Raw genomic sequence first — 24,152 nt, 5'->3', positions numbered from 1 at the left:
GGGTGGGGTGAGTACCAACAGCCCAGGCGTCTGCTGCGGCTCCCTCCTTGGTTCTCAGATCTGCTTGGGATCCCTGTAAGGAGACAAGGGGGTTTACCCTCCCATGTGTCTGCTGAAACAAGGGGAAGGCCCTACCAGCCTCTTTACTGAGGAAGCTGCAGGGCACAGGGAGGAATTTAGCCTGGCAGGATGGCGGCTAAATCCTTATAGCTGGGAAACCAGCTTTGTCAGGTTTCCCCAGACAGACACGTTCACAAATGCAGACACATAATCACACTCTCCAAGGATTCCTGCACTCTCCTGGTCTCACAAAATTTCTCAGTATTCAGTATTATCTTTCTTTGGTAAGCTTGCTATCCTGAGCCCATCATGCTGTTAACCTCAGATGTTCTTATTTCTCTGCAGCAAAGGCAGCCCTCATGGGGTCACAATTGGGACAAGATAGGAATTCTGGGTATATCTCTGATACTCAATTTACTGGCCCCCAGCTGACCAATGAATCCTCTCACCCAAGTCCAGTCAACTCTGAGGGCTGTTGCAAAGCTCTGCCAATACTGCTCCTGGGAATCAGCCCCAGGAAGGGGAACGCCACCAGGATCATAAAGAGGACAGGTATCTGTAGGAGAGGGGTCCAGAGGCAGGCAGGCCCAGGCACTGAGTTGTGCACTGCATTTTAATTGGACTGAAATAAAGACATGCATCCTGTGTAAGTAATTTACTCCTCAGTGTTATCATGTGATACCAATGAGTGATGACTCGGGCTCTTCCAGACAAACCCACTGTGTAGTAAATGGTGACATCCAGTTTTGTTCCTGCAAGGGATTTTCCATCTCAGGCAAGACTCTTTTCCCGTCCTATCCTCAGTCCCTTTGAGGGTCTCTACTATCAGAGAATGGAGGGTTGCTCAGACGTGAAGAGGCAGCTTTCCAGGCTCACTTGCTGAGTAGCTGGGAAGCATGGTCAGGGGACAAAGATGTTTTCAGAACCTGGGCCTTAGAAGCTGATGCTTGTCAAACCGACCCCTATCTGCTAGCTCTTCTGAAAAGTTTCAGCCCTTTGCACATGAGGCCCCAGCACTCTCCCTCTACCTGCAGCAGGCAGAGCAAGCTACAGAGGTGGCAGTCCTAAATTGAGCTATCACCAATAGGAAATACAAGAGGAAACCATGTAATTCCTTTCCTATAGGAGCAAAGGCTGCATGCTTCCCCATCATTCTAAGAAGACAGGGTTTAATGTGCAGAAACTGTAATAACGAAAGGTGGAAACCCTCCTGGGGTCTCATGGTGGTTGGCTCCTCCAAGGCAGGGACAGTCCCTTTCATCTGTTTTAGCTTTTTGGGCTACCTCTCCAAGTCCTACCACCTCCATGCTTCTCCTATCACCAAAGGGTTCATTGCCTGCTCCAGTCCCCAGGGATGAGAAGGAAGGATGCTGAGAGATCCAGGGGACAGTCCCTGGGGGAAGCGATACATTCCCTCTTGGAAGAAGGTGGAAGGAAGAGAGGAGGAATGAGTGAGGAGGTGGCTGTTCTGGAGGGAGAGTTGGAGAGTGTGGTCCTCTCCAGGACCCAGAGTCTGGGAGGCAAATTACAAGCTTGATGGCTGCCCCATGAAGAAGGAAACGTTTATTCCTGGAATAAATTTATGGCTTGGCATGGTTGTCCCATGAAATCCTCCTCAAGCTCAGAGAAACCTTGACAAATTGGTGGCCAGCTGATTTATCCCCAGTATCGGGGCAGGGCTGTAAGTCAGTGACGACAGGCTGAATGCAGGGGGTGCCAAGGCTGGCTCCCACCACCAAACCACTGGGTTCCTTAATCATCAATTTGTTTCCAAAAGCTGCTTTCTGACCCACCCCCCTTGTCTCCTCAATGCAGTGTCTACAGAGACTGATGGGCTGTAAATCTGCTATTCTAACAGCTTTATGCATCTCCTGGGGTAGCTTCCAAAATAGGTTTCACTGCAGGGCAATATGAAATAAATTTAGATGTGGGCTGCAAGCCATCCAGGCCCCATGGACAGTAACAGAAGGGTCAGGGTTGGGGAAGGAGAGACTCCCTAGCATCCCCCTACCAGGGGCTCCCCCAGTGTTTTTTCTCAATGCTCCAAAGTTACCTTCTGGACAGCTTTCTGCTCTGGGTCCCCCAGAACAGGCCTCGACATGCTTGGAGCAGATCTGGGGAGAGTGGGTGAAATTCCAGGTTGGAAGCCTGTGCTCACCTCAGTTCTGCACCTGGTTTATGACTGATGATGCCTAAACTAGCAGCCACTCCTTTGGATGTATATATTTTCTGGACTGCGGCCCGAACTAACGCCTTCCCTGCTACTCAGTGAGAATGCCACGGAATCTCTGATCTGTTCATTGGAGGCAGTAATGGTATTGTGAGGGGGGAAGAGAGGAGGGTTAGAGAAGGTAAGAGCTGGGGAGTGGCATCTGCATGGTCCCCACCACCAGCACTTCCCCATGTATACCTTCTCTTTCCTCTGCTTGGCGGCCTCTTCGGCAGACAGCAGGGACTTGTAGTAGGAGCTCCGCTCAGCAGTGAAATGGACCTTGGAGAGCGCGTGCTCCACCAGCAAGACAGACAGGTTTGCACCATCGATGTGCAGCCAGCCGATGAAGTTGCCAGCCTTGTCCATGCTCTCCACCTCCACCTCTACCTGGGGAACAAAGAGAGGGGCGTCAGCCTGCAAGGGGCCATCTTGGGTGTGCAGTGGCTGTGTACAGAGCAGGGAGAAGCTGCGAGGCCGAGAGCACACTGCTGCCTCACAGACCCTGGGAAGACCCTATCATGTTATTCCACATGATAGAAACAGCTGAAATAGGAAAGGAAAAGGATGTCTTAAGCAAAACAGCAGGAGCCTGTTGTAGCCCCTGTACCATTAAACCTTCTTAGAACATTTCACATCAGTTCTGTAAGTTGGATCTAAGCTTTTTAACCTCTCAGAACCCAGAATCATCCTTGATAGGTACGTCACTGTCCTTGATATGTCACTGAAGAAACAATGTCAAATCTCCCCTTTCCTCTCAAATCCCTTTCCCTTCCTTTAAACAGAGAGCTACTGGGGTAAACTTAACTCTCCTAGCTTAACTGAGGAAGTCCATGATAGCTCTGTGTGGATGTATGTGCATGTGTGTGTGCAGCAGGGGGTCAGGAGTGAGATGAAAAGCAGACCTGGCTGTGGGTACATCCCATTCTTCCTCAGCATCCACCTCCAGCTTTGTGCTAGAGAGACAGGGAGGCCCTTGGGAGCAAAGCAATTCCTGGGGAGAGGGAACACTGTTCTTCTCCAAGAGCTGCATGAATTAATGTTTAACAAAGGCAATTAAAGTGGCTGCAAATGAAAGCAGGTAAGGGAGGGAGGAGGACAGTCAAGGCAGACACACAGGCAGGAACTGCACTGACACACAGGGGCAGTTAGGCGGCAACTCCAGCAGAAGGTTTACCACTAAGCAGGAGAACTAGAAGGATGTAGTCACTTTCGTAGGCTTGGCCCTGGGGGCCAGGTGCTGTGGGCTGGGCATGAGAACCCCCAGGGGTCCCTACAGGGCTCCATGATAGGCCTTGTCTCTAAGACCCAGGACTCTAGACCCAACCACTGGCCTTGCTCCTCTGAGAAGGCACCCTGTGGTGGTCAACTCCCCACCTCCCTTGTGCTCCCATCCCATGAAGGCAATGGCCTTGGATAAATTTCTTTTTTGAGTCTCTCCTGACCTTTTTCTTCCCCTGTTAAAGGAGACTGTGAAAGCCTCTGCGGCCAAATATAAAAACTTGTATTAATTTAAACAGCTTCAAGCTCAATTAAGCAATAAAATGAATGTCTAAATACCTGGGAATTCACTGAATCCCGGACTGAGCCAATGGCAGCAGCTTAGGGCAGAGGGTGAGAGGGGATAAAGATGGGGAGGGGAGCAGCCTGCCCACCTGGCAAAGCTCTGACTCAACAGGGAGATGTCAGGTGACATGGTGCCCAGAGGTACATAGAAGCGACTTGGTATGCAGAGAGAGGGTGGGGGGAGACAAAGAAGAGGCAGGGCCAGGGAGGCAGGACCCTGGCTTCTTCCCATCTCTGAATACTCACTCCCTACTTGAGGGCCACAGTTACCTTTTTAAGTAGAAGTCCAAGTTCAACAGTGCCTGAAGTTGGGTTTTGCATAGCAGGGGATATGCAAAGTCTATTAGTGTTAGAAAAAAGATAATATATAGATCCAGCACACCTTGCTTATTTTGTAGATGGGGAAACTGGGGTCCATAGAAGGGAAGCACAACTGGTAAGGGGAAAGAGCTGGGAGCAGAATCCATATTCCTGGTTCGTAGTCTGCTGTCTTCTCTACACTACCTCCCAGTTGGGAACAAAGAAGACCCTCCCCCATTCACTTCCCCTTTTCCACAGGCTTCTGTGGAAAGAAGGAACAGTCTTTCTTTCCCCCAGACAGACCTGTGACCCCTCTTCTTGCCTCCTACTGGGTTAATGACAGTTCCTTCCATGACATAGGACTGTTCAACCTGGCAGCTCACTGGTAGAGCCTGGGGTAAAAGTGGGTTCTCCCTGACCCTCTGCTGGGCTGGGACTACCCAATGCAAGCACCAAATTGCTGTGGGACAGAAGCAGGAAGAACCAGCATCTAGTACCTGCAGATGTTAAAACACATTTTTCCTTACTTTAATTCTGGCAACCAACTTACCAGAGGACCTGCATTTGTTGGGGAGAAGGGGCACGTGGACAAGATAGAGCTCCGATATCAACATCTCTGATAAATCAGGTATCCAAAGAGCTTTGTGCTACCTTGTAAATGCCCAGGACCCTGGAGCATGAGGGGAAGTTCAGCCACTGGAGGACTGAACACCTTCTACAGTGGGAGGACTACGGATGGAGGAAGAGGTTATCAGGTTTGTGGGGGTTGGATGAGAACAGGGATGGGCAAACAATGCATGGGAAGAACATCTCTTATTTTTCTTAATTTCCCAAGCTTTATCAACCAAACTCAGACAAGAAGCAGCAGATCCCAGAGACATGCTGGGGAAGCAGTAGGAAGAATAGAAGTTGCTTGCCTTGTGTCTGTGGGCTCATAAGAGGCTGAGTATGAGGCTGCTGAGGCCAGGTCTCACCAAACCACTGCGTTCCATGTGTTGCAGGGCTCATGAACTGGTACACTTCCCAGGCCAACACTGAGCCTCGGCCATGCCAGTTCTTCCCTTCAAGTCCCCTTTCCCTAAAAATGAGGAGGGCTGCACTGCTCGGGGAGCCCTCAGCAGGCTGTGGTGGGCCAGTGTAGCAGGGGCAAGAAGCTCAACAGGCACCCTCATCATCTGTTAGCATCAGATTGCTGGGATTGGTGCAAGAAGCCTCAGAGATAGATGGGCTGCAGAAGCAAACAGGTGTAATCCCCCTTCTATAAAATCCCCACTCTCAGACCTCAATCTGTCTGGTGAACCCCAAATTCAAACCTTGTTCTGAGGCCCCAATTCAGATGCTTGCCTCTCTCAAGGACTCACAGTAGTGGGAGAAGCCAGAGATAAGCAGTCACATCTGGGCACCAACACTGCCAGAGAGCAGTCCAGGGTTTCCTTGGCAGGTGAGGACTGACTTCACATTTAACCGACCTCTCCCAGCCTACAACTGATATGCTAACTTGGGCTTGGCAAGTCTTTGGGCTCAACCAGGCACAGAGGAAAAAAATCTTTGGCTTTGGGCTCTGAGCTGCCACTGAATCCATTCTGGGTTGTATAGGGAGATAAAGCTGTCGCCTGTGGGTCTCTGCTTCCCTTTTATTACAGTTGCCATCACTACAGTAATTTCTCAATCAACCAAAGGCACTCAGGGGAAGGTCGGCTGGGCTTAGTGGAATGATGGGGCTGGGTGACAGTTCCTGCTGCTCTTTTGGCTTCTGGTCTCTCTAAGCCAAAAGTCTATCCTTGTGGACATACCTCAGGCTGGATGGGTACATAGAATTAAGAGTGAAGATGAAGGTCTTAATTCTTTTTTCACTCTGGGAGAGTTATGGGAGGTGAAAGAAAAGGGTTAAGTAGGGAGCTCTGAGGTTGATATGTGCATTCACCTTTTGTTGCCTGGAATGCTCTCAACTTAGTGTCTGCTGAATATGAACACCATGGCGGTCACAGAGATAGAGATGCCTGGAGCGCCAAGGAGCTTATGATATGGAAGGGGAGATAAGAAACATGTACTCAAATAGCCATAACTCAAGGCAAAAGTTTCAATTCTACAATAGAGGCAAAGATAAAGTGTTTTTGCTAAGAAACTAGTGCGTTTTTCTTAAAACAAGTTTAATAAAGCCAACTCTGCTTCTCTTTTATATTGACTACTAGGAATTTGTGACTAAATTATAACATTATGTAGGCCCATGTTTGTACAAGCTCTATTTCTCTGTTCAACTTTAAGAATCTAATTTCTCTGGTATTTTTCCTTAATTAACATATATAAATAGCTACTTTCTATAAGTTGCCTCAAACTGAAGATAAGAGTTAAAGGAGGGGTCCTTTCCTGTCAAATAAATAAGAAACCATTTTTCCTTGTCCAACTGGCTTCTGCAAGCATGAGATGAGCTACTATACATGGAGTGTTGTGTAAATTGCAAAGTGCTATCCAATATTGCTTCTTGTCTCTCTCCCCATCTTGGAGTATTTCAGTAAAATGATCTGAACTCAACAGCTTCCTCAGGAGGTCTCCTGCGATGACATGTGTAATAGGGAGTTCAGGTGCTGGCCGACTGATGGCTGGGAGCAGGCTTCCACAGAACATGTATGCACATGCAGGCGAGCAGCGTCAATAAGAGGTGGCTGGTGGCTCTTCTCCTCATCCCCCCTCTCTTCAATGTTCATGTTGAAGTGCTCTGGACGAAAGGAGTACCTCCTGAGGAGACGATGAGGAGCACCCCAGCTTGGTGGTTCCTGTGCTTATAGAAGCCAGCAGCCTAGATGCCCAAAGGTCGGGCCTGACCCTCAGGTGCTGAAGGAGACCAAAGTGCCGCCTCACTGTGCCCTCCAGCCTCTCTTGCTCTCTGTTCCTGAAGCTGGCAGAGTGGGTTTGGATTTTGTGGTCGCTGAACACCAGGGCTAGACTAGTCCCTGTTAGAGCTTTCCCAGCTTCAGTCTATCTTCTTTGTGAAGGCATCCCTAACCCTTGGCCCACAGGGAACCCTCTGAACAACTGACATGCAGCACATTCAGGGGGCGGTGCACTGCAGAGAGGTTCCGAGCATCGACTTTGGAGTCAGACTGCCTAAGTTCAGATTTGGGTCCCTTCGCCTACTACCTGCATGAACTTTGGTGAGTCACTTAACTTCTCTGTGCCTTTGTTTACTGTTCTGTAAAATTGGGAATGCAATAGTACCTACCTTAAAGAATTTGTTTCAGGATTAAATGAGCTAATAGAAATATGTTGAGCACTTAGAAGAGTTCTTGGTACCTACATGTTTCATCATCACCACCTCCATCAATTATGTAGGGCCAGTTATTTCATTTCCAAACGTCTTTATTCTCCAACTAGACTGTCAGCTCCATGAGGAATGAAGCCTGTCCTAAACTCTGACTCTTTTCCAGAACTGGGCATACTGACTAGGCCACAATGTGGTAGAAAGAGCATGGATTTTGGAATCACACAGACTTGGGTTCAAATCCTGGTCTCGCCATGAATTTCTGAGTAAGTCACATGATCTCTCTTAGCCTGATTTCTTTACTGTAAAATGAGGGGCCACTCCTACCCGAAGGAGTTTGCCTATTAAAGGAGGTAATGTAAAACTGTTTTCTCTTATTTTCAACAAACACCACTGAAAGCAGACTCGTGGGGCTGGCCCCATGCCTCCACAATGGTTATATTCTCAGCAGCAGCCCTGCCTGGCTGGGCCACGTGCTGGAGTCCTCTCATCAGAAAGACCAATCCCTGTTTAATGAGCCCCCTCACCTCCCACCTCCCCCAAAGCTTTGGGTTTCTTACACCTGGGGTCCTCACACTAGCTACAGGAGTGGGGAGGAAGGCAAGGGGGAGAGGTTGACAGGAAAAGCTAATGTGTGTGACAGTCCCTACCCCCACCCGCATACAGACATCACTTTCCGCTCAGCATGGGGGTCTTTTCCCACCACAGAGGGGAGCTGCTGCCCAGCCAGCTGTGCCATGCGAAACAGCAGCAGGACACACTGGACCTGGTCTGTCTGAGGGCTGGGCAGTCTGGTGGCCCTGCTGCCTCACAGTATGATGTGTCTTCTGCTCCCAAGCACATTAATGTGCCATTAATGAAATTGTTCTGGCTTATTTACCAAATTAATACAAACCGCACAGGTTGTTAATTTGCATGTCTCCTAATTACTGAGGAAGAGCTCCCCATGCCTAGGCAACACTCACACTTCAGCGCCCACCCAGCCGGGCTGTGTGGCCTCACATTCGAGCAGAGGGTGGGAGAGGGGGAGTGAGGGATGGGTAGTAGGAAGGGGAGAAGGGGGGTTGGAAAGAAAGAAGTGAAGCAACCTCCATCTCCCCATGACTGGGAGCAAAAGAAGAGGGTGAGAAGGAGGTGATCATGCTTTTTTTTTTTTAAATCTCTATGGCTCTTTTCTCAGTGACATGAATATTCTGCTCTCTAGAAACATGCTTGGTCCCTGTCCTCACCCCCTAACTGTCCCTCTTCTCTTATCTGGCTTCTGTCTAGTTCCTTAAAACAACAACTATTTCAATCAAGCAGGCAGTGGGGTAGAATTCTTTTCCGACATTCTCTGCCTGGAGACTGGTGCAGGGCCGGCAAGATACTTGGGGTTCGCTGAGGGGGTATGCAGGAAAAGAAGTAAATGCCTGGCAAAGGCTAGTGTTTTTATAAATATTATTATTTTCTCTTAACTTGCCCTGTCCCTCCTTAGCCAGTTAGCTTTCAGGTTCTGTAACATTTTGTAAAATATAATGTCCTGTGTGTGTGTGTGTGTGTGTGTTGGGGAGATTTAAGCACTCATCCATCAGACCACAGAGAGGGTCCAGGCTACCCTGTGGGTCATTTAGCTGTCTGTTCTAACTCTGCTGGCTCTGAGTATGGGGCAAAGCTGAAAACACAGCACACTGATCCCTTTTCCAGAAGCCTTCTCTGGGTCATGGTAGGGGTTAGGGGTCGGGCATTGGAGGCTGCACACTGAAAGGCTGGCTTAAATAAGGCAGCCAGGGTACTGCTGGCAAAGTAATTTAAAACTGTACAACAGGAGAGCTGCATGCTCTATGTGATGACTCAGGTTAGCCGAAGGAGATATTCCATGCAGGGGCATTTACTGGCAATGTATGTGTGTGTGTTGGGGGTAGGGGAATGGATAGAGAAGAGAAACTACCATCCCTAAGTGTACTGGCATTGCCCCACGCACAGGCAATGTGCTGCCTGAGGCAGCATGGAAATTACTGAGCCTCAGCCCCACAGGTCAGAGGCTGTGGAATGTCTGGAAAACAGCTTCAGGGGATGTGCCTTGCCTCAAGGGATGAGGGCCGCCTCAGGCAGGAGAGGCTGATTCTCAAGTCGAAAAGAGCAGCAGCATTGGACACCCTGCCCTGGAGCATCTGCAAGGGAAGACTTCCTGTACAAGAGCAGGGGTGGTGGCTGCAAGTTCCTCCAGATGGCAGAGCAAGAGAAACCAGGGCTACCTCCGGGGAGGTGAAACTCAGGGCCCCATGACAGGGTTCACAGGCAGAAGTCTCCCATCTTTTCTATCTGGTGTCTGGCCATATTCCTGCTTCAACTCCTGAAGCCAGCAGCAACCAACACAGCAAGAAGCCTTGAACTGGGGAACAAGACAGAAATGAAGTGTGGCCAGGGAGAAGGCACTGAGCAAAAGAGATAAAGTCCTGGACTAGGACTGAGACCCAGGGTCCAGCGCTGCCTCTTAAGAGTTGGGAACAGCACATCTTTCTCTGGGCTCAGTTTCTTCATCTGTAAAATGAGAGAACGCAACCAAGTTTCTAAAATTCTTCTTTACTCTGTGTTTTATAAGACTGGGGGTGGGGATAGGAACCAGGATGAATGGGAGACTGCTGACTAGGATCTGAGAGAGAAGAAAGGCAATGGGTTATGTGGAGAGACGGGCAAATGGGGGAGCCCTGGCTCTGAGGCCTTACGTGCTAATTCTCAAGCCATGTTGGGAGTACTTGCGGAGAGGAGAAGGTGGGAAATGGAGAGAGGGGAATGGAACAAAAACGCTGGGCTCAAGGCACTCCAGCATTTTCCCAATCCACTTATCCCATCCACAGCTTTCTCCAGGAATATGAGTAGCTATCCAGAGCTGCCAGAGAGGAATGAGACTCCTTTCCTACCACGCAGAGGGGCTGTGTGGAGAGCTGGGTTTTCCACCATCATTAATGCTGCCTGAGGGCTGATGTTGCTGCCACAGCTGAAGCTGTGAACTTGAAGAGACACTCCACCTTAATGTGGTAGCAGCTTCACATAGTTAACCCATGCCTTCACTCCCAGCCACACAGCATACCACTTCTTTCAGAGATGATGAACATTAACACAATGCAATTAATAAAGCAATGCTTCCAGAGCCAGAGAGAGGAACCACCTATGAAATGTCACCTGGGTTTCATAATCATCTCCCATGGGGAGTGGCAGCACAGAGGCAGGTAGCAGTGCAAATCTTCCAGGGGCCCCAGCAGTCCCTCCATACCTAATCCCTTATCACTTCCAGACCAGGTGACTCTTTCAAGCCTGACCCATGTGGCTGATTGCCTCTCCAAAAACCTCTTTCCTGATGTCTGTGCTCTGGCCCAAGCTAATGCCATAGGGATGCCTGGAAGTCAGGCCTGGTTGGCTGTTACAAGAGGGACCAAGAAGCTCCTGAACATCTAGAGGGAAGTCTTTAATGGTGAGCAGAATGGCTCTGCTAGAAGCTCAGGGTTTCTTTCTTTCTCTCCTTGGATGCCTTCTCCCTACCTCAGGGAAGAGGAGTAGGATGATGGGGAGCTTCTGGTCCTGCCTGAGGCAGAGAGGCAGCAGCCAAGGCGATCAGCCACAGGAGTCTGCCGGGAAATGCAAACCTGCTGACTCCAGGCCTTTGCAAGCAGTAATACAGTTTACAAACTGACGCAATCTGTTCCTTTGGTGCAGATAAAAAGGAAAGCAGACTGTTCATCTTTCCAGGAAAATCCAGGGCTGGGGCTGGGGGCTAGGGTTGGAGGCTGGAGGGAGAGTAACCTTCTCTTTCCTGAGGTTCGTGAAAAGAATGTGGCTGGACTGGGGAGCCCTTGTTCTGCCCCTACCCCTTTCTAGGGCGCTACTGTTGGCTTCATTTCCCAAAGGATTCTTGAGCCTGAGGCAGGGCTTTGGAATTCCTTCTGAAAGTTGGACACACCTGGATGGCCCAACTCTGCCTCATGCTCCCTGGCCGACGTGGAAGAAAGCAATCCCAGCCAAAAAGAGGAGTGAAAATTGCTTTTCATCAGGTGGCTCCAGAGAGCATTCTTTATCCCAACCCTTGGCTTGGGCCAGGCCCTATTAGGAATGAACTAGGAGTGAGGAGATGAGTGGCCTCTTTTGTCACAGGAACTCGGTGTGTGTTTGACTAATAGAGTAACTGTATGAGGCTCTCAAATCTCTGACCTGGTCTGGATGGAAGCAAGCTTTGTCCAAGTGGGTCAAGTTCAAATGTAAGTTTCCCTGTGCAGGCACCTGTACCTGCACAACTGATCCCAAGGTCTGTTCTGGGGAAAGGGGCAGACTTGCCCTGTGTACTGTTTGCTGAACTCAACCCTTAGAGTTTTTTACCTGGACCACTGTGAGTTTTTATGGGACCCACACTGGTCTTTCCTTTGCTTTTAAAAAGCACTTATGTTGGCATCCATAATTACCTCTCTCACTTTCATCTTGCAGAAAAAGAAATTGACTTGGCTCTAGATCATGTTTTCTTCAGTTTCCTTTGGATCCTATCTCTATCAGATAGCTTCTTTTCTATCATGACCATTCCAATTTCCTTTTCAAAAGTGTCTATGTCTTCATCTACAAACATCTTGGCCATCTTAGAAAATCTTGCTTTTGACCTCATCCCATCACGTCCACCTCTTTCTCTTTATGCAAAGAGTATTCTGCCCTTACTCGACTCTCAATCCAGTGCAGCTGGGTTACCACTGTCACTACTCCAATGTAACTACTATTTCAAAGACCACTAAAGACTTCTTAATTGCCAATTTTAATAATTACTCCTTAGATTTCACCATTTTTGACCTTTCAAATGATTTCATAAAGCTAAGGACCCCCTTTCCTCTTCAAAACTCTTTTTTTCTAAGTCTCAGTGATCACCAATTTTGGCTTCTTCCTGCTCTTTCTTGGTCTCAATTGTGACTTCCTCCCCAACAACATATCCCTTTAATATGACTAGTCCTCAGGGTGCCATTTTTAAGGCAATCTCTTCTGTATTTTACCATCATCTGAATTACCCAACACCAAAACTTACACCTTGAGTCAAGCCCTCTCTTCAGAATTCAACTGCCCAAGATAAATGTGAAATGTAAGGAGTTTAGCCTGAGTCTATTACCTTTGCTACAAAACCTCCATTTCTAATCCTGATGAGTAGCATGAGAAGCTTAGGAATCATCTCTGACTCCTTTACATTCACAATCAATCTCCAAGTCATACCGATTGCATTTAATATCTTCTGAATTCTCCTCCTCCTCTTGATCCTTGCTGCCCTTCCCCAAGTTCAGTGACCTAACCTAGTCTCCTCACTGGCACTTTCTCTCATGGACTCCTCTGCAATACTGCATAGCATGGCCTGTTGTGGTTAGCACGGCACAGGGTCTGGATACAGGCTCTGGACCCAGACCAGCTGGACTCAAATCTTGTTCTACTACTACTAGCTAGGACCTTAGGTGGGTTATTTAATCCCTTGGTGTCTAGGTTTTCCCATTTGTCAAATGGGCCTAACAATGGCACATACCTCAAAGTGCTTTTGTGAAGATTAAGAGAACAGAGTCAACTTAAAAACACTAATAGACTAGCATCAAGAAACATTAATAAATGTCATAACTTGCCAAAAAATCTGTATCTGATCACTTCATCCTGCTGCTGAAATTCTAAAGTTCAAATTTCTCAGCACAGTAAGTATAAGGGCTTCATAATCGGTTGTTTCCTGGTCTCAACTTTTACCATTCTGGCCCTCATTATTGTACTCTAGTCATGCCCAACATCCTCCAGCCCCGTACATATGCAGCGCTGTTCTAGGTCTCGGCACGCACCACTCCCTTTGGCTGTAATGTGTTTTCTTACCACTTTGCCTACACACTCCTCCCCCAACCCAGCTATTAAAACTCCACACAGGTGGCATTTCACTCAAACCATTCCATATTTAGTTCATACCACTACCGCAGTATTATAATGGGTATATATTAATGCCCCATGGTAGGCATCAATAAATAGATGATGAAAGGTAAAAGGTTCTAGCTCAGATTCCCAGCGGTGCACTAGGAGAAGGAGAGTTCCTGGGACAGGAAACTTTTTCCAGAGATCCAGTGGCACCAAGGAGATTGCAGAAGGCCTATACTGAGAACCTCTCTAAGGTGAAAGGGCTGCTCCATGGCAGGCCTGCCAACAGGACCCCAGAGGGGTAGAACTGACTTTGGTAGGTGCAACCAGCAATGATGATTCAGAGGCAGCCCAGATATTGTGAGCAGAACTGGCTGTCTTGCACTTGACTTTACCTGTACTGAGTAAAACTGGAACCAGAATGGGTTTCTCTGTCTATTCAGGCACGAGTGTAGGCAGCAGTTGTGTATACCTCTCTCTGATCTCCTACACATCTACCACCCCTTGGTTATCAATCCCTCAGAAAGGAAAGAGTGAAAAGCAAAAGATTATGGCACAGCTAGGGGAAGAGCTCAGAGGACAAGATATGAACTAACAAGACTGAGCAGAGGCTGGGTGAGGGAAGAGATGCCAAGAAGTCTGAATCCAGACTCAGTCTAGTGCTAAATCCTTCAAGCAAGTGGTTAGGTGCAATTCTTGCAAAGGAATTGCCACAAGTTAGCAACAGCCTTGTTAATCTACACCTCTGGACAGGCCACAGAGAAAAAGCATCCCATCCTTCCCTCTCACCCAACTGAACAGCTACTCTTAGTTTCAGTGAAGAGAGATGAACATTTTGGAGGACCTTGCCTGTGACTGACACATGTTCCCAAACTCTGTTTCAAACCTATTATAACACAGCAAGGAAAATAAAGTATCATTTGAGATGATGCTGAGCTCTTGAAACTGTGGTCTTTGAGCTCTCCCAGCACCAGTGGGCGAGGGCTGTTGTTTGTTCACCCTCCTGTAATAAAAAAAAACCCAGGACTCTTGTCTGGTGTGACCTGAAGGGCCTGTGATTTCTCTGGCTTCTCAGTAATACAAAGAAAAGCCTGTGGGTAAAAGCCACCCATTATAAGGTTTCCGCACACAGGAAATTAGGATAAATGCAGTGTGCCAGAGGCCAGGATCAGCCTGGTTAAAGACCCTAAATGCCTGCCTTCTTCTGCGGGTTGAAGTTAGACTTCCCTGCTGATTGTTTTAATGCTAATGAAAATTTAAATATGGCATCTCTCACACTTTTAGAATAGAGCTCCAGGGGCAATAAATCTTCCCAGACTCTTAGTACTGGGCTGTGGCTTGTACCTAGAGCTCACAGCCCCACCCTACACTCATCCTTCTCATTCTGCAGCAGTCCTGGGCCGTCTTTGGCCAGGGAGAAGCTGGGCGCAAGGGGCATGGCCACCCTGGACACTGTGACTGCTCGGCTTGTTGCCACTAGGACCACACCTCTTTCTCTTTACCCACCACCTATCACACATACTCTTGATGCTCTCTTGGGTCTTATGATCTGCTTCTGAAAGTCTTCAAAGTCACCGGAGGAAGATCAAAGGCACAGATAGGGAGAAAGAGAAGAGGATGCCATCTATGTAGGATGGGTCAGCGGGCTGGCTGCTAATGTGACTCTCTGCCCATCCTGTTGACAGGAGTCAGTATCCTATTAATTTCAATTATTTCTCCCTCCCCATTTCAACGCAGTGGCCCCAATACAATTCACCTTAACAAGATCCCAGCAGCTAGTAGGTGGCTCCTCAGCCCTACTATCTTTTCAGGCTGATTTTGCCCTGTTCTCCAGCAGGGAGTAGCTGTCCTGTGTTCCCCCAAAACAGGGCAAGGGAGGCCTCATTCACCCTGCTGTATCCCTGATTTTGTTGTGCGAGGCAGAATTCCACCGACACCTACTCTCTATTCTACATGGGGACCATTCTGCCAAGGTAGGCCTGTTCTGAAATAGAGGGAGGAAGTGAAGATGCTCAGCATCACCAGCTAAGATTTTCCCAGAAGTCACAACTGGGCTTTCAAAGAGAAACTTTTTGACTATGGAGACAGAGTAGTGGGCCTGACCCTAGTGTGAGTCTAGCTTCCACTTCAAAGTTCTTCTAATAAGTACAGGTCGGCTACTGCTACCGCTGCCAATGCAGCTTCTGCCACCATGGACTTCCACAACGCCCTCGGAGAAAAGCTTTGGAGATTCTTGTCACTGCCCTGCCACTCAGCGTAAATACTATTTAGGCAATCTGTTTTCTTCTAATGTTATTTGGAGGTGTTCTCAATTGCTCACTGCTCCTAAGCTGCTGTCTGGAGCTAGTGGGCAGGAAAATGCCAAGTGGAAAGGTCAGGAGCAACAAAACAGGAGGGAAAGGTTAGCCCCATCCTATTCTCAAGCAGTTTCTCCCAGAGATTGCCTGGGGAAGACACAGGGAGAAAGAAGAGCTAGGAGAGACGCTCAGTATCTTCCATCGTCTCAAATAGAAAGCGTATTAGGTGGTGCTCAAAAACCCACCTCACCAACCTCATCCTGTGACTCCCCTTCAAGAATGTCTGCTACGGCCCAGTTGATCTGCCTGCTGAGTGTGCAAACAAAACCACGTCCTGTGGTCCTGCCTGTCCTTTATGCCATGAACCTCCGGAATCACAGCTGGAAAATCCAGACAAGCAGCAGCCCTTGCACAGCCAAGGGAGCCACAGAGTCCAATCAGGTAGAGATTTGTTTACTTACCAGCAAAGTAACAATAAGGCAATCTCTTTCAGGAAGTTTCTGCCCAAGAGTGCAGAATGCAAACTGTGTGAAGTGGTTTGCAAGGACATTTCCATACCACTTTCATCTTCCAGGAAGCCTTGCCTAGCAGATACTTCCATCCTAGTGCTCATGTTCTGTCCTACATCAACTCGCTCTTATCAGTATCTTAACTTTCATGCGTTATGTCCTCTGAATGAGGCTGTTTAACTGTTTCTTTTAGACTCACTGCCAACCTCACTGTGTAGCTGGACTCTAGGCAGTGCTGGAAACGCTTGCTTGATGGAGGAGGATCCTGGACTCCTGCGCTTAGCAGGGCTCTTTTGTTTCTGGGCAGCACTGTTCACATGGTTAGATTCCTGGTTGCTGTCCAGAGTTTTCCTAACAAAGACAGCTTCCAAGGCCAGGCAAGCAGCAGAAAATGCAGGTTAAAGTTATAATAGAGTACAATGTACACTGCAAGGGAGAATTATTGTATCTTCTGAAAGATACAGCAGGGCTAGAGAAGGATGTGGATGCCCAGTTGAACTGATTAAAGAGATGACAACATCTAAAAATGATTAGGGATCTTCAAAATGGAAAGACAAATGCTGAGGGCACTGAAATGTGTAAAAATCATTAAGGATATGTAAAGAGACCTAAGACTTATGGTAATTGACCATTCAAGAAAATCTGGCAGCTACTAAGTAGAGAAGCATTGTATTTGGCACTGCAGTCGATTCAAAAGGTGAAAAAAAAATCACTCGTCTTTAAGGAGCTTAAGATTTAGTTGAGAAGACATGACAACCCCCCTCAAGTCAGTTAGTGACAAAATGCCATGAACAACACATTACCACAGAGAGGTACAGACAGCAAGTACTAGAAGGGGTCAAAGGAGAGAGCCAGCTCTGAAGACTGGGGAGCTGGGAAACTCTTAGGAGAGGGGCTGGGCCTTAAAGGATGAGTGGGACATCATGGGTGGGGACAAAGGCAGACACATTCTAGTATATGGAATGACTTTGGTCATGCTTAAGAAACAATGCAGAACTGGAAGGATAGGAGAAGGAAAGGGGACAGAATTTTAGAAGAGGGGAGGCTGAGGTTAGTGGAGGGGCAAGCAGATGTTAGAACAAGAGAAAACCACTGAGGGAACAGAGGCCAAAAGGAGGTGCACGAGGCTCAGAAAACTAGAGAAGGCTGACCTTGAGGGACGGAATGATAGAGCAAGTCAGAATCCAACCCTCTTTTGATACACATGAGGGACATATGAAGAAGGGGGTGCATTCTGTACATTCTTAGGAAGGCAGCAAGGAAGAAAAGAAAGAAGGCCCAAATAAGATACGATGAGGATCTTGTTACAATCATGATGGGTGGGAGGCAAGAATGGGAAGAAATGAAAGGATATGTCGTAGCTTTTCAATGGGCCATACTGAACGAGAATCAGAATGCAGAGTAGAGATTAAAGAGGTGAGAAAGAAGAGAAAAAGGCTGAAGGCTCAGGCTTTTAGCAGACTTGGTCAGTTAGTGTGAGTTTAAACTCCTTTCCATGCACAAAAGGCTGGCAGCAAAATGCTTTCTGCTTCATCCTACCTCCATGCACCTGCCCCTATTGCAACATTTTCTTCCTGATTTGGGGGACTATATCCACTGGAAGAGCAACACAGATTAGTATAGTAGGTAAGTTACTTTAAATCTCTGTCCTTCAGTTTCTTTGAGCTTGGCAGATGCTGTCTGCAGCAGCACAGGCCAACTGCATCTCTGAACTGAACCAGCCATTGCTTTCAATACCTACAGGGAAGTGTGGATTTGTTTCTTTAGTATTATATCCCTGACCTTCTCACTTACCCTCTTACCCTGCATAGGCCCTTTGATCTGGCCAGACTGAGTTATGTACTCCCCAAACACTAACGTTTCATGTCTCTGTGCTTTTGCAAATGGTATTTGGGGCTGAGACCACCCAAAATTCATTTTCTTTTTCCTCAGCAACAGGTATATCCTTTCATTCAACATAACAGTGTGGTCAGCTAAAAGATTACATCTCTCAGTCTTCTATCTCTGTGGTCACATAAATTTAGCAGAAATTTTTGGGTGAGATGTCTAGGAAAGCATTGCTCTCTATGTGCCTTTGCATTTTCTTCCATTCTTTTGGCTTCCTGAATGGAAGAAAGATGTGCATTGGCTCCAGCAGCCCTCTTGGACCCTGAAATTGTAAGTCATGTGCTAAGAATAGCTTAGCAGGAGGATAAAGGTTTGGATCCCTGTTGACACTAGGAGTCACTGTACCAGTTTTGGACTGCTCGTCTCTGGACTTCTTTTATGACAGAGAAGTAAATTTTAATCTTGTTTAAGCAATTGCTGCTTCTTTTCTACATTATTCACAATTGACTGCAATCCCTAACTGATAAACTTGTATCCCTCTCTGTAATGCATGTCCTTCCTTTACCTTTGGCTTGGTTGATCCCTACTTGTCCTTAAAAGTTCAGTCCAACAGATGTTTATTTGGTGCAAAATTTATTTTTTGGGTAGTGCATTCCTAATTTAACTTGCATAGTCAGTTAACTGAACATCATAAGTACAGGGAATCTTGAATAGGGCATGCGATCTTGTTGGTTTGTCCAGGTTAGTGTGATGCCCCGATAAAGCTCAGAGTGATATGGAAGTGAATAAAGAAGTATTTGCAGGATCTCCTTATGGGAATGGGGAGAAAAGGAGAAAGAATCAACATCCCCATCTGGAGAATTTCTAATATTTTCACAAGCAGTGGGGACAACCAAATCAGTAGGCTGGGCCCCCAATCTGGGGATTCGCCCCTAACAAAACTTTTTCCTGCAAAGGATAGGCTAAGCCTACTTAAAATTAGGGCTATGAGTCACCCCCAGAGAACCTCTTTTGTTGCTCAGATGTGGCCTCTTTTTTTAAGATGATATGGCAAATGCACCCACTGCCCTCTCCCCCTATGTGGACATGACTCCCAAGAGCGTAAATCTGCCTGGCAACATGGGACAGAAATCCTAGGATGAGCTGGGTCTTAGCATCAAGGGACTGAGAAAACCTCCTTGACCAAAAAGGGGAAGAGAGAAATGAGAAAAAATAAAGTGTCAATGGCTGAAAGATTTCAGGCAGAATTGAAAGGTTATCCTGGAGGTTATCCTTATGCTTTCTATAGATATCCCTTTTGAGTTTATGCTGTATTTGAGTGGCTAAAGGGAAGTATGTGAAAATGTAGAGTTGTGTTCAGTAGCCTTGTTTCTTGAAGATGACTGTATGAAGATAGAACATTTACAATGTGACTGTGTGATTGTGAAAACCTGTGTCTGATGATCCTTTTATCTAGGGTAAGGACATATGAGTAAAAAATATGGAAAAAACTAAATAATAAGGGGCAACAAAGGTTGAAATAAATTGAATAGACTGAAATACTAGTGGTCAGTGAGGGGGGTTAAAGGGTATGGTATGTATGAGTTTTTCATTTTTATTTATTTTTCTGGAGTGATGCAAATGTTCTAAAAAATGATCATGGTGATGAATACACAACTATGTTATGATATTGTGAGCTATTCATTGCATACCATGTATGGAATGTTTGCATGTCAAGAATGTTTGTACCAATGTTAAGTTTTTACAATAAAAACATTTAAAAAAAAATTCAGCTCAAGCAATACTTCCTCCAGGAATTCTTTTCTGCATCCCAGTTTGGGTGGGATACCATCTCCAGCATGCTCTGAGGGAATCCTGTGCAATCCTATCAGAGCATATATCACTGTACTCTGATTGGTGATGAGCTCTTGTGACTGTAATCTCCTTGAGTGAAGAGAATATAGTTCAACTGATCTCATGGTTCCAACTCCTAGCATGGTGCCTGACACACAGTAAAGGGTCAATATATATTTGACAAATGAACTGAATGAAAAGGGAAGACAATATCAATCATTGTCCCTTATCTATCATTTCATCTTTGCTTTTAAGAATATTTGATTCAGAGAACATAAAAGCAAGATAATCTCAGAGAAACAAGGCCTTTTCTTCCTCTATTACTGATCCAAGTATGGACCCTGGAATACAGTATCTGGGGCAAAGGTCTGCTTTGAGAACCTACCACTTTACAGCTGTACCCTTTTAGCTACTGCCTGGATCATATATTCTAACAGCCAGGCTTGGCAGGGGGTGGCTCATAGATCCTCCAGGCAAGAAGGCTCTGCAGTTGTCCAGTTCCATATCTGAACGAAAGACTGGTAGCTCTTTATTATATGGAACAGAGAAGGGAGCTAACATTTATTGAGTACCTGCTATGTGCCACATACTGAATTACATACACAGACATGCACGTTGCTTGAGTTAATCCTTATGACCATCCTTTGAAGTGGTTATTTTTAGTCCCACTTTACTTATAAGGAAAGGGAGGCTGAGAGAGGTAAATAACTTATCCAAGATAATTTGTTGAGTGGAGAAGTCAGAATTTGAACTCGGTCCTACCTAATTCCAGAACCTGGCTCTTTTCACTAACCGGTGAGTAGAACAATTCTGCTGACACCTGGGGAAATTATACTCCCAGATACCTAAGAGTTTTCTGAACCAGCTAAGGCTGTGACCCAAGGAGTGGGAGGCCCATGAAAGGCTGGGGGTCAGGGATGAAAGCACGCAGAGAAAGGCGGGGAATTGGACCAGGGGAGAGGTATCTTTCTTCCTGCTGGAGCTTGGCTGCTCTGCTGCTGGGCCAAGGGGTGATGTGTCAGTTTAAAAGAAAAAAGTCATTAAGCAAGCTGCAATTCCCTTCAGCACAGATTTGCCTGAGCTCCTTTCCCCAATGATCCCATGCTGAGCACTCCAGTTAGCAGTGTTCTGGGCTCATTACCCTCTGGGACGTGTGGCGTCTATTCACTGTTGGCTGCTCAGCATGAGCCCAGACCCGAGAAGGCATCAGCACCAGCACATCTCTGACTGCTTGGGAGAGTCACCAAGTGTAACCCTTTCTTCTTGGGCCTTCAGTGGAAGGTGGGTGGGCTTTGGTAACCCCCTTCCACAAGGCCAATATGTTCTACCTACTCCTGTTTCATTCCTTCCCGGGTTCTCTTGACCCTGTGGGGGAATACTAGGGCAGACACCCAGAGAGGGGCTCTGACCTTTGAAATCCAAACCTCTGAAGCTTCAGGGGCTTCCTTAGATTCCTTGAGATTCCTGTGGTGGGAACATTTGCCACACTTAGATGACAAGAACAAGAGAAACTGTGGTCCAAAAACAGCTGTCCGAGGGAGGGGCACAGGCTGTGGAGAAGATAAAGGTAAAGGACGAGCAAATTCAGTCACACCTACTGGTCTTCCATCCCCACACGCCCCCAACTGGATTTGCCTTTTTTGTCTCCTTTCACTAAAATAAATCCTTCCAGCTTCCATAACTAAGTTTATAATTGAAAAGCCCAGATAATTTATTGCTGTGGAGATAAAATTTAAAACGTATAACCATCCTGCCGGCCAACAGATCAGGCAGATATCCATCCAAAACTCTACACTGCAGATATCCATCTTATTAAACTAAATGCTTAAGAAAGGCTTTCCCCACATTTCAGAGATACTGTGTATGATTTTCTGCTCACCTTTTTTAGTACATTCACCAGCCCATTTTGTTTCCTCTGTTGAAATCCGCCTCAGAATTACAAACTGCTGAAAGGCAGCAGAAGTTTTAAATTAAGCATTCACGGGCGTAGGTGAGCTCAGGAAATGATGGTGGGTTGCAAGGCAGGCAGGCAAGATTGAGTGCCTTATGTGTGGGGGAAAAGCCCAGGCTCATCAACAAGTCTGGATCAAGCCTGGGGATAGAGAAGCCAGGGAGAGGGAGAAGAGAAGGAGGGCTAGGGAGGAAGAATTTAAAAGCTCACTGGTCAAAAGGCCAGACATGCTGCATGACAAAATGAAAATTATTGGAGACTTTGAATCACTGTTAGCGCCGACCTCCGTGCAAAGCATAAATATCTGATGTGCAGAGCAGTATACGTGTGGGGTGCGGAGCTTGGCAGGACAGTCAATCAGGTGCTTGTGCCTCATTCCACTTCCCTTTGGGCATTTACAGAGCCACAATTCCACCTCTTCCAGCTTGTTTGGTGTTACCAGAACACTCTAGTAAGGTGCTCACCATAGCCAAGGTTGTACTTAATAGGCTCATTTTTAAGGAAGACTAGAGGTCACCTCTGGGGCAGGACTCTTTCCTTCCCCACCCCAGTTTGCCTTAGGAGGCGGAATCACCTCTCCATTCCCTGCCTTGTTGCCTCTCCTACAGAAGGCCCTGAGGGTCCTCCCCTGGAGAAGGCCCTGAGGCCTTGGTCTCTGGGGTTCTGAACAAGCATGCTTCCACAGATGCTGCTGCTGCTACATCTGACCATTGTGTGGGTCACCATAGACAACTCACTGACAGTGGCTTTAAAAGTGATCAGTGCTGCTGGGAAGAAGGGAAGCAGCAGGCTCAGTTCTCTGGAGGCCTGCCCCCTGTACCAGCCATTCCTAATACCTTCTTTCCTTTTCTTTTATTGTAGAGCATTTCCTGTGTGTGGGCAATAAAGCTTTGACTGGTTTACTCCATGGGCCTGGGTTGGGGAGAGCTCAGCTTGTGGAAGCAAGGTGGTGTGGAAAGAAGGCTCAAGTTGGCAACTGATTTCAGCAAGTACATCCTCAGGGGAGCAATACCAGAGAAGCTTTCCCTAATTTGAAAGGCCCTTTGAGGACCTGCAGAAAAAAAGAGCCCCTCCAAAGGAGTGGCTTCTCCCTGGTCTCTCATTCACACAGGATCTCCAACCTCTGCTTGCTGGTTTTGTACCAGCCCCCTGTCTGGAAAAACTCATCTCTCCCAACCACTATGTTTGAACTTCGTTCCACCTTCTTATTCCTGGGCTGACCTCTTCCCCCCTGCTGACCTCCTACTTCTGTCTTTGAACAATTTTCTGTTCCATAGTCTTCCACTAGTGGAAAAAAAAAGATTATCTTCCAAAGTGACTGGCCTCCTACAACATTTTTCTTTGACACCTGAGAGGCATTCAGAGCTCCTGCGAGGAGAGAAGGCAAAGGGGAGAGAATTACCTGGCATAGCCTCTGACAGAGGTGGGAGAGATGGTTGGCTTCTCTATTTAAAAACCAGCAGCCTTGGGAAATGGAAGTGCTGAAGTGGCTGAGAGTTAGAGAGGGTCTTCTTGAAATTTCAGGTACAGGACTATATGGGATAAAAGAGGTTTTAGGGAGCGGAAAGAGAGGCAGCTAGCTGGCTGCTGCCAAGATATGGAGTGACAGAGCTTCTGGTGGCTCAAAGGTTTATAAACACAGGACCTTTGCTAGAACTTGTCCTTGGCAATTATGAAAGCCCTAAAACCATATAATTGCCATGCAGTTGTTTAACCTTCCTCTGATGAGACCCTTCCCCCCACCCCCAAGTGTCTACCACACATTCATTTAAACTTGAGTAATTTCTACTCAAAATATTTCCCAAATTTTTTTATTAAATTCACTTGTTCATGCTCCACATTATGCCAATCAGTTTAAGAAAAATTGCCAATATTGCATGCTCTAAACCCTTCTATCCATACAGTAGCTACCAGCTCTATACTGGAAGTTCCTAAACAGTAGAGGCTGGGTACGGGTCCATTCATGTAATCTTATTGACTATAATTCTTTTGTTCCAGGGGACCTCTGCATGCAATACAAAATCCCAGTAGGAATTATTTTCAGGATACAAAAGAAGGGTGAGATTCAAGACTGGCATTCAAGACACAGCCCATCGGGCCAGACTTTGGACAAGGAGATGTATTTTGTCTGATTTCTCTTGACAGACAAGTTGTGTTCAGCAAACAGCCCAGCATGCAGCTGTCACTCTGCTGCTGAGCTCTGACAGGCATCGATCAGGCTGCAGTGTGAGCATGCAGATACCAACACACGCCTCATCAACAACCCGCACTTGGGATACTTCTGTCTGGGACCGGCATGGCTGTACCTCCCTCAGTGGATGCTGCTGAGGGGAGATTGCAGCAAAAGGGGAGAGGAGATAGGAGGAAGTTTCTTCAAACACCCAAGCCCTCGGCTGGAAGACAATGGAAATAGAATAAAAATGGGGAGGGGAGACACATCCAACCTTGATAGACAAGC

At 47.0% G+C, this 24,152-nt stretch overlaps 1 protein-coding gene across 2 annotated transcripts in view; it reads right to left on the bottom strand.

The window, feature by feature from the left end:
• The window catches only part of SND1 (staphylococcal nuclease and tudor domain containing 1), a 499,108-nt gene that overhangs the window by 14,775 nt on the left and 460,181 nt on the right, over window positions 1–24,152 (bottom strand). For both annotated transcript variants that reach the window (XM_077124437.1, XM_077124455.1), the window contains one exon: window positions 2,471–2,659. In XM_077124437.1, the coding sequence (XP_076980552.1) occupies window positions 2,471–2,659 (189 nt within the window). The remainder of the gene's footprint in view (window positions 1–2,470; window positions 2,660–24,152) is intronic.

This window comes from Tamandua tetradactyla, chromosome 1 (assembly GCF_023851605.1).
Source record: "Tamandua tetradactyla isolate mTamTet1 chromosome 1, mTamTet1.pri, whole genome shotgun sequence".
Taxonomy (NCBI): domain Eukaryota; kingdom Metazoa; phylum Chordata; class Mammalia; order Pilosa; family Myrmecophagidae; genus Tamandua; species Tamandua tetradactyla.
Note: the sequence above shows the minus strand (reverse complement) of the source record. Positions and strands in the feature narration are given on the sequence as shown.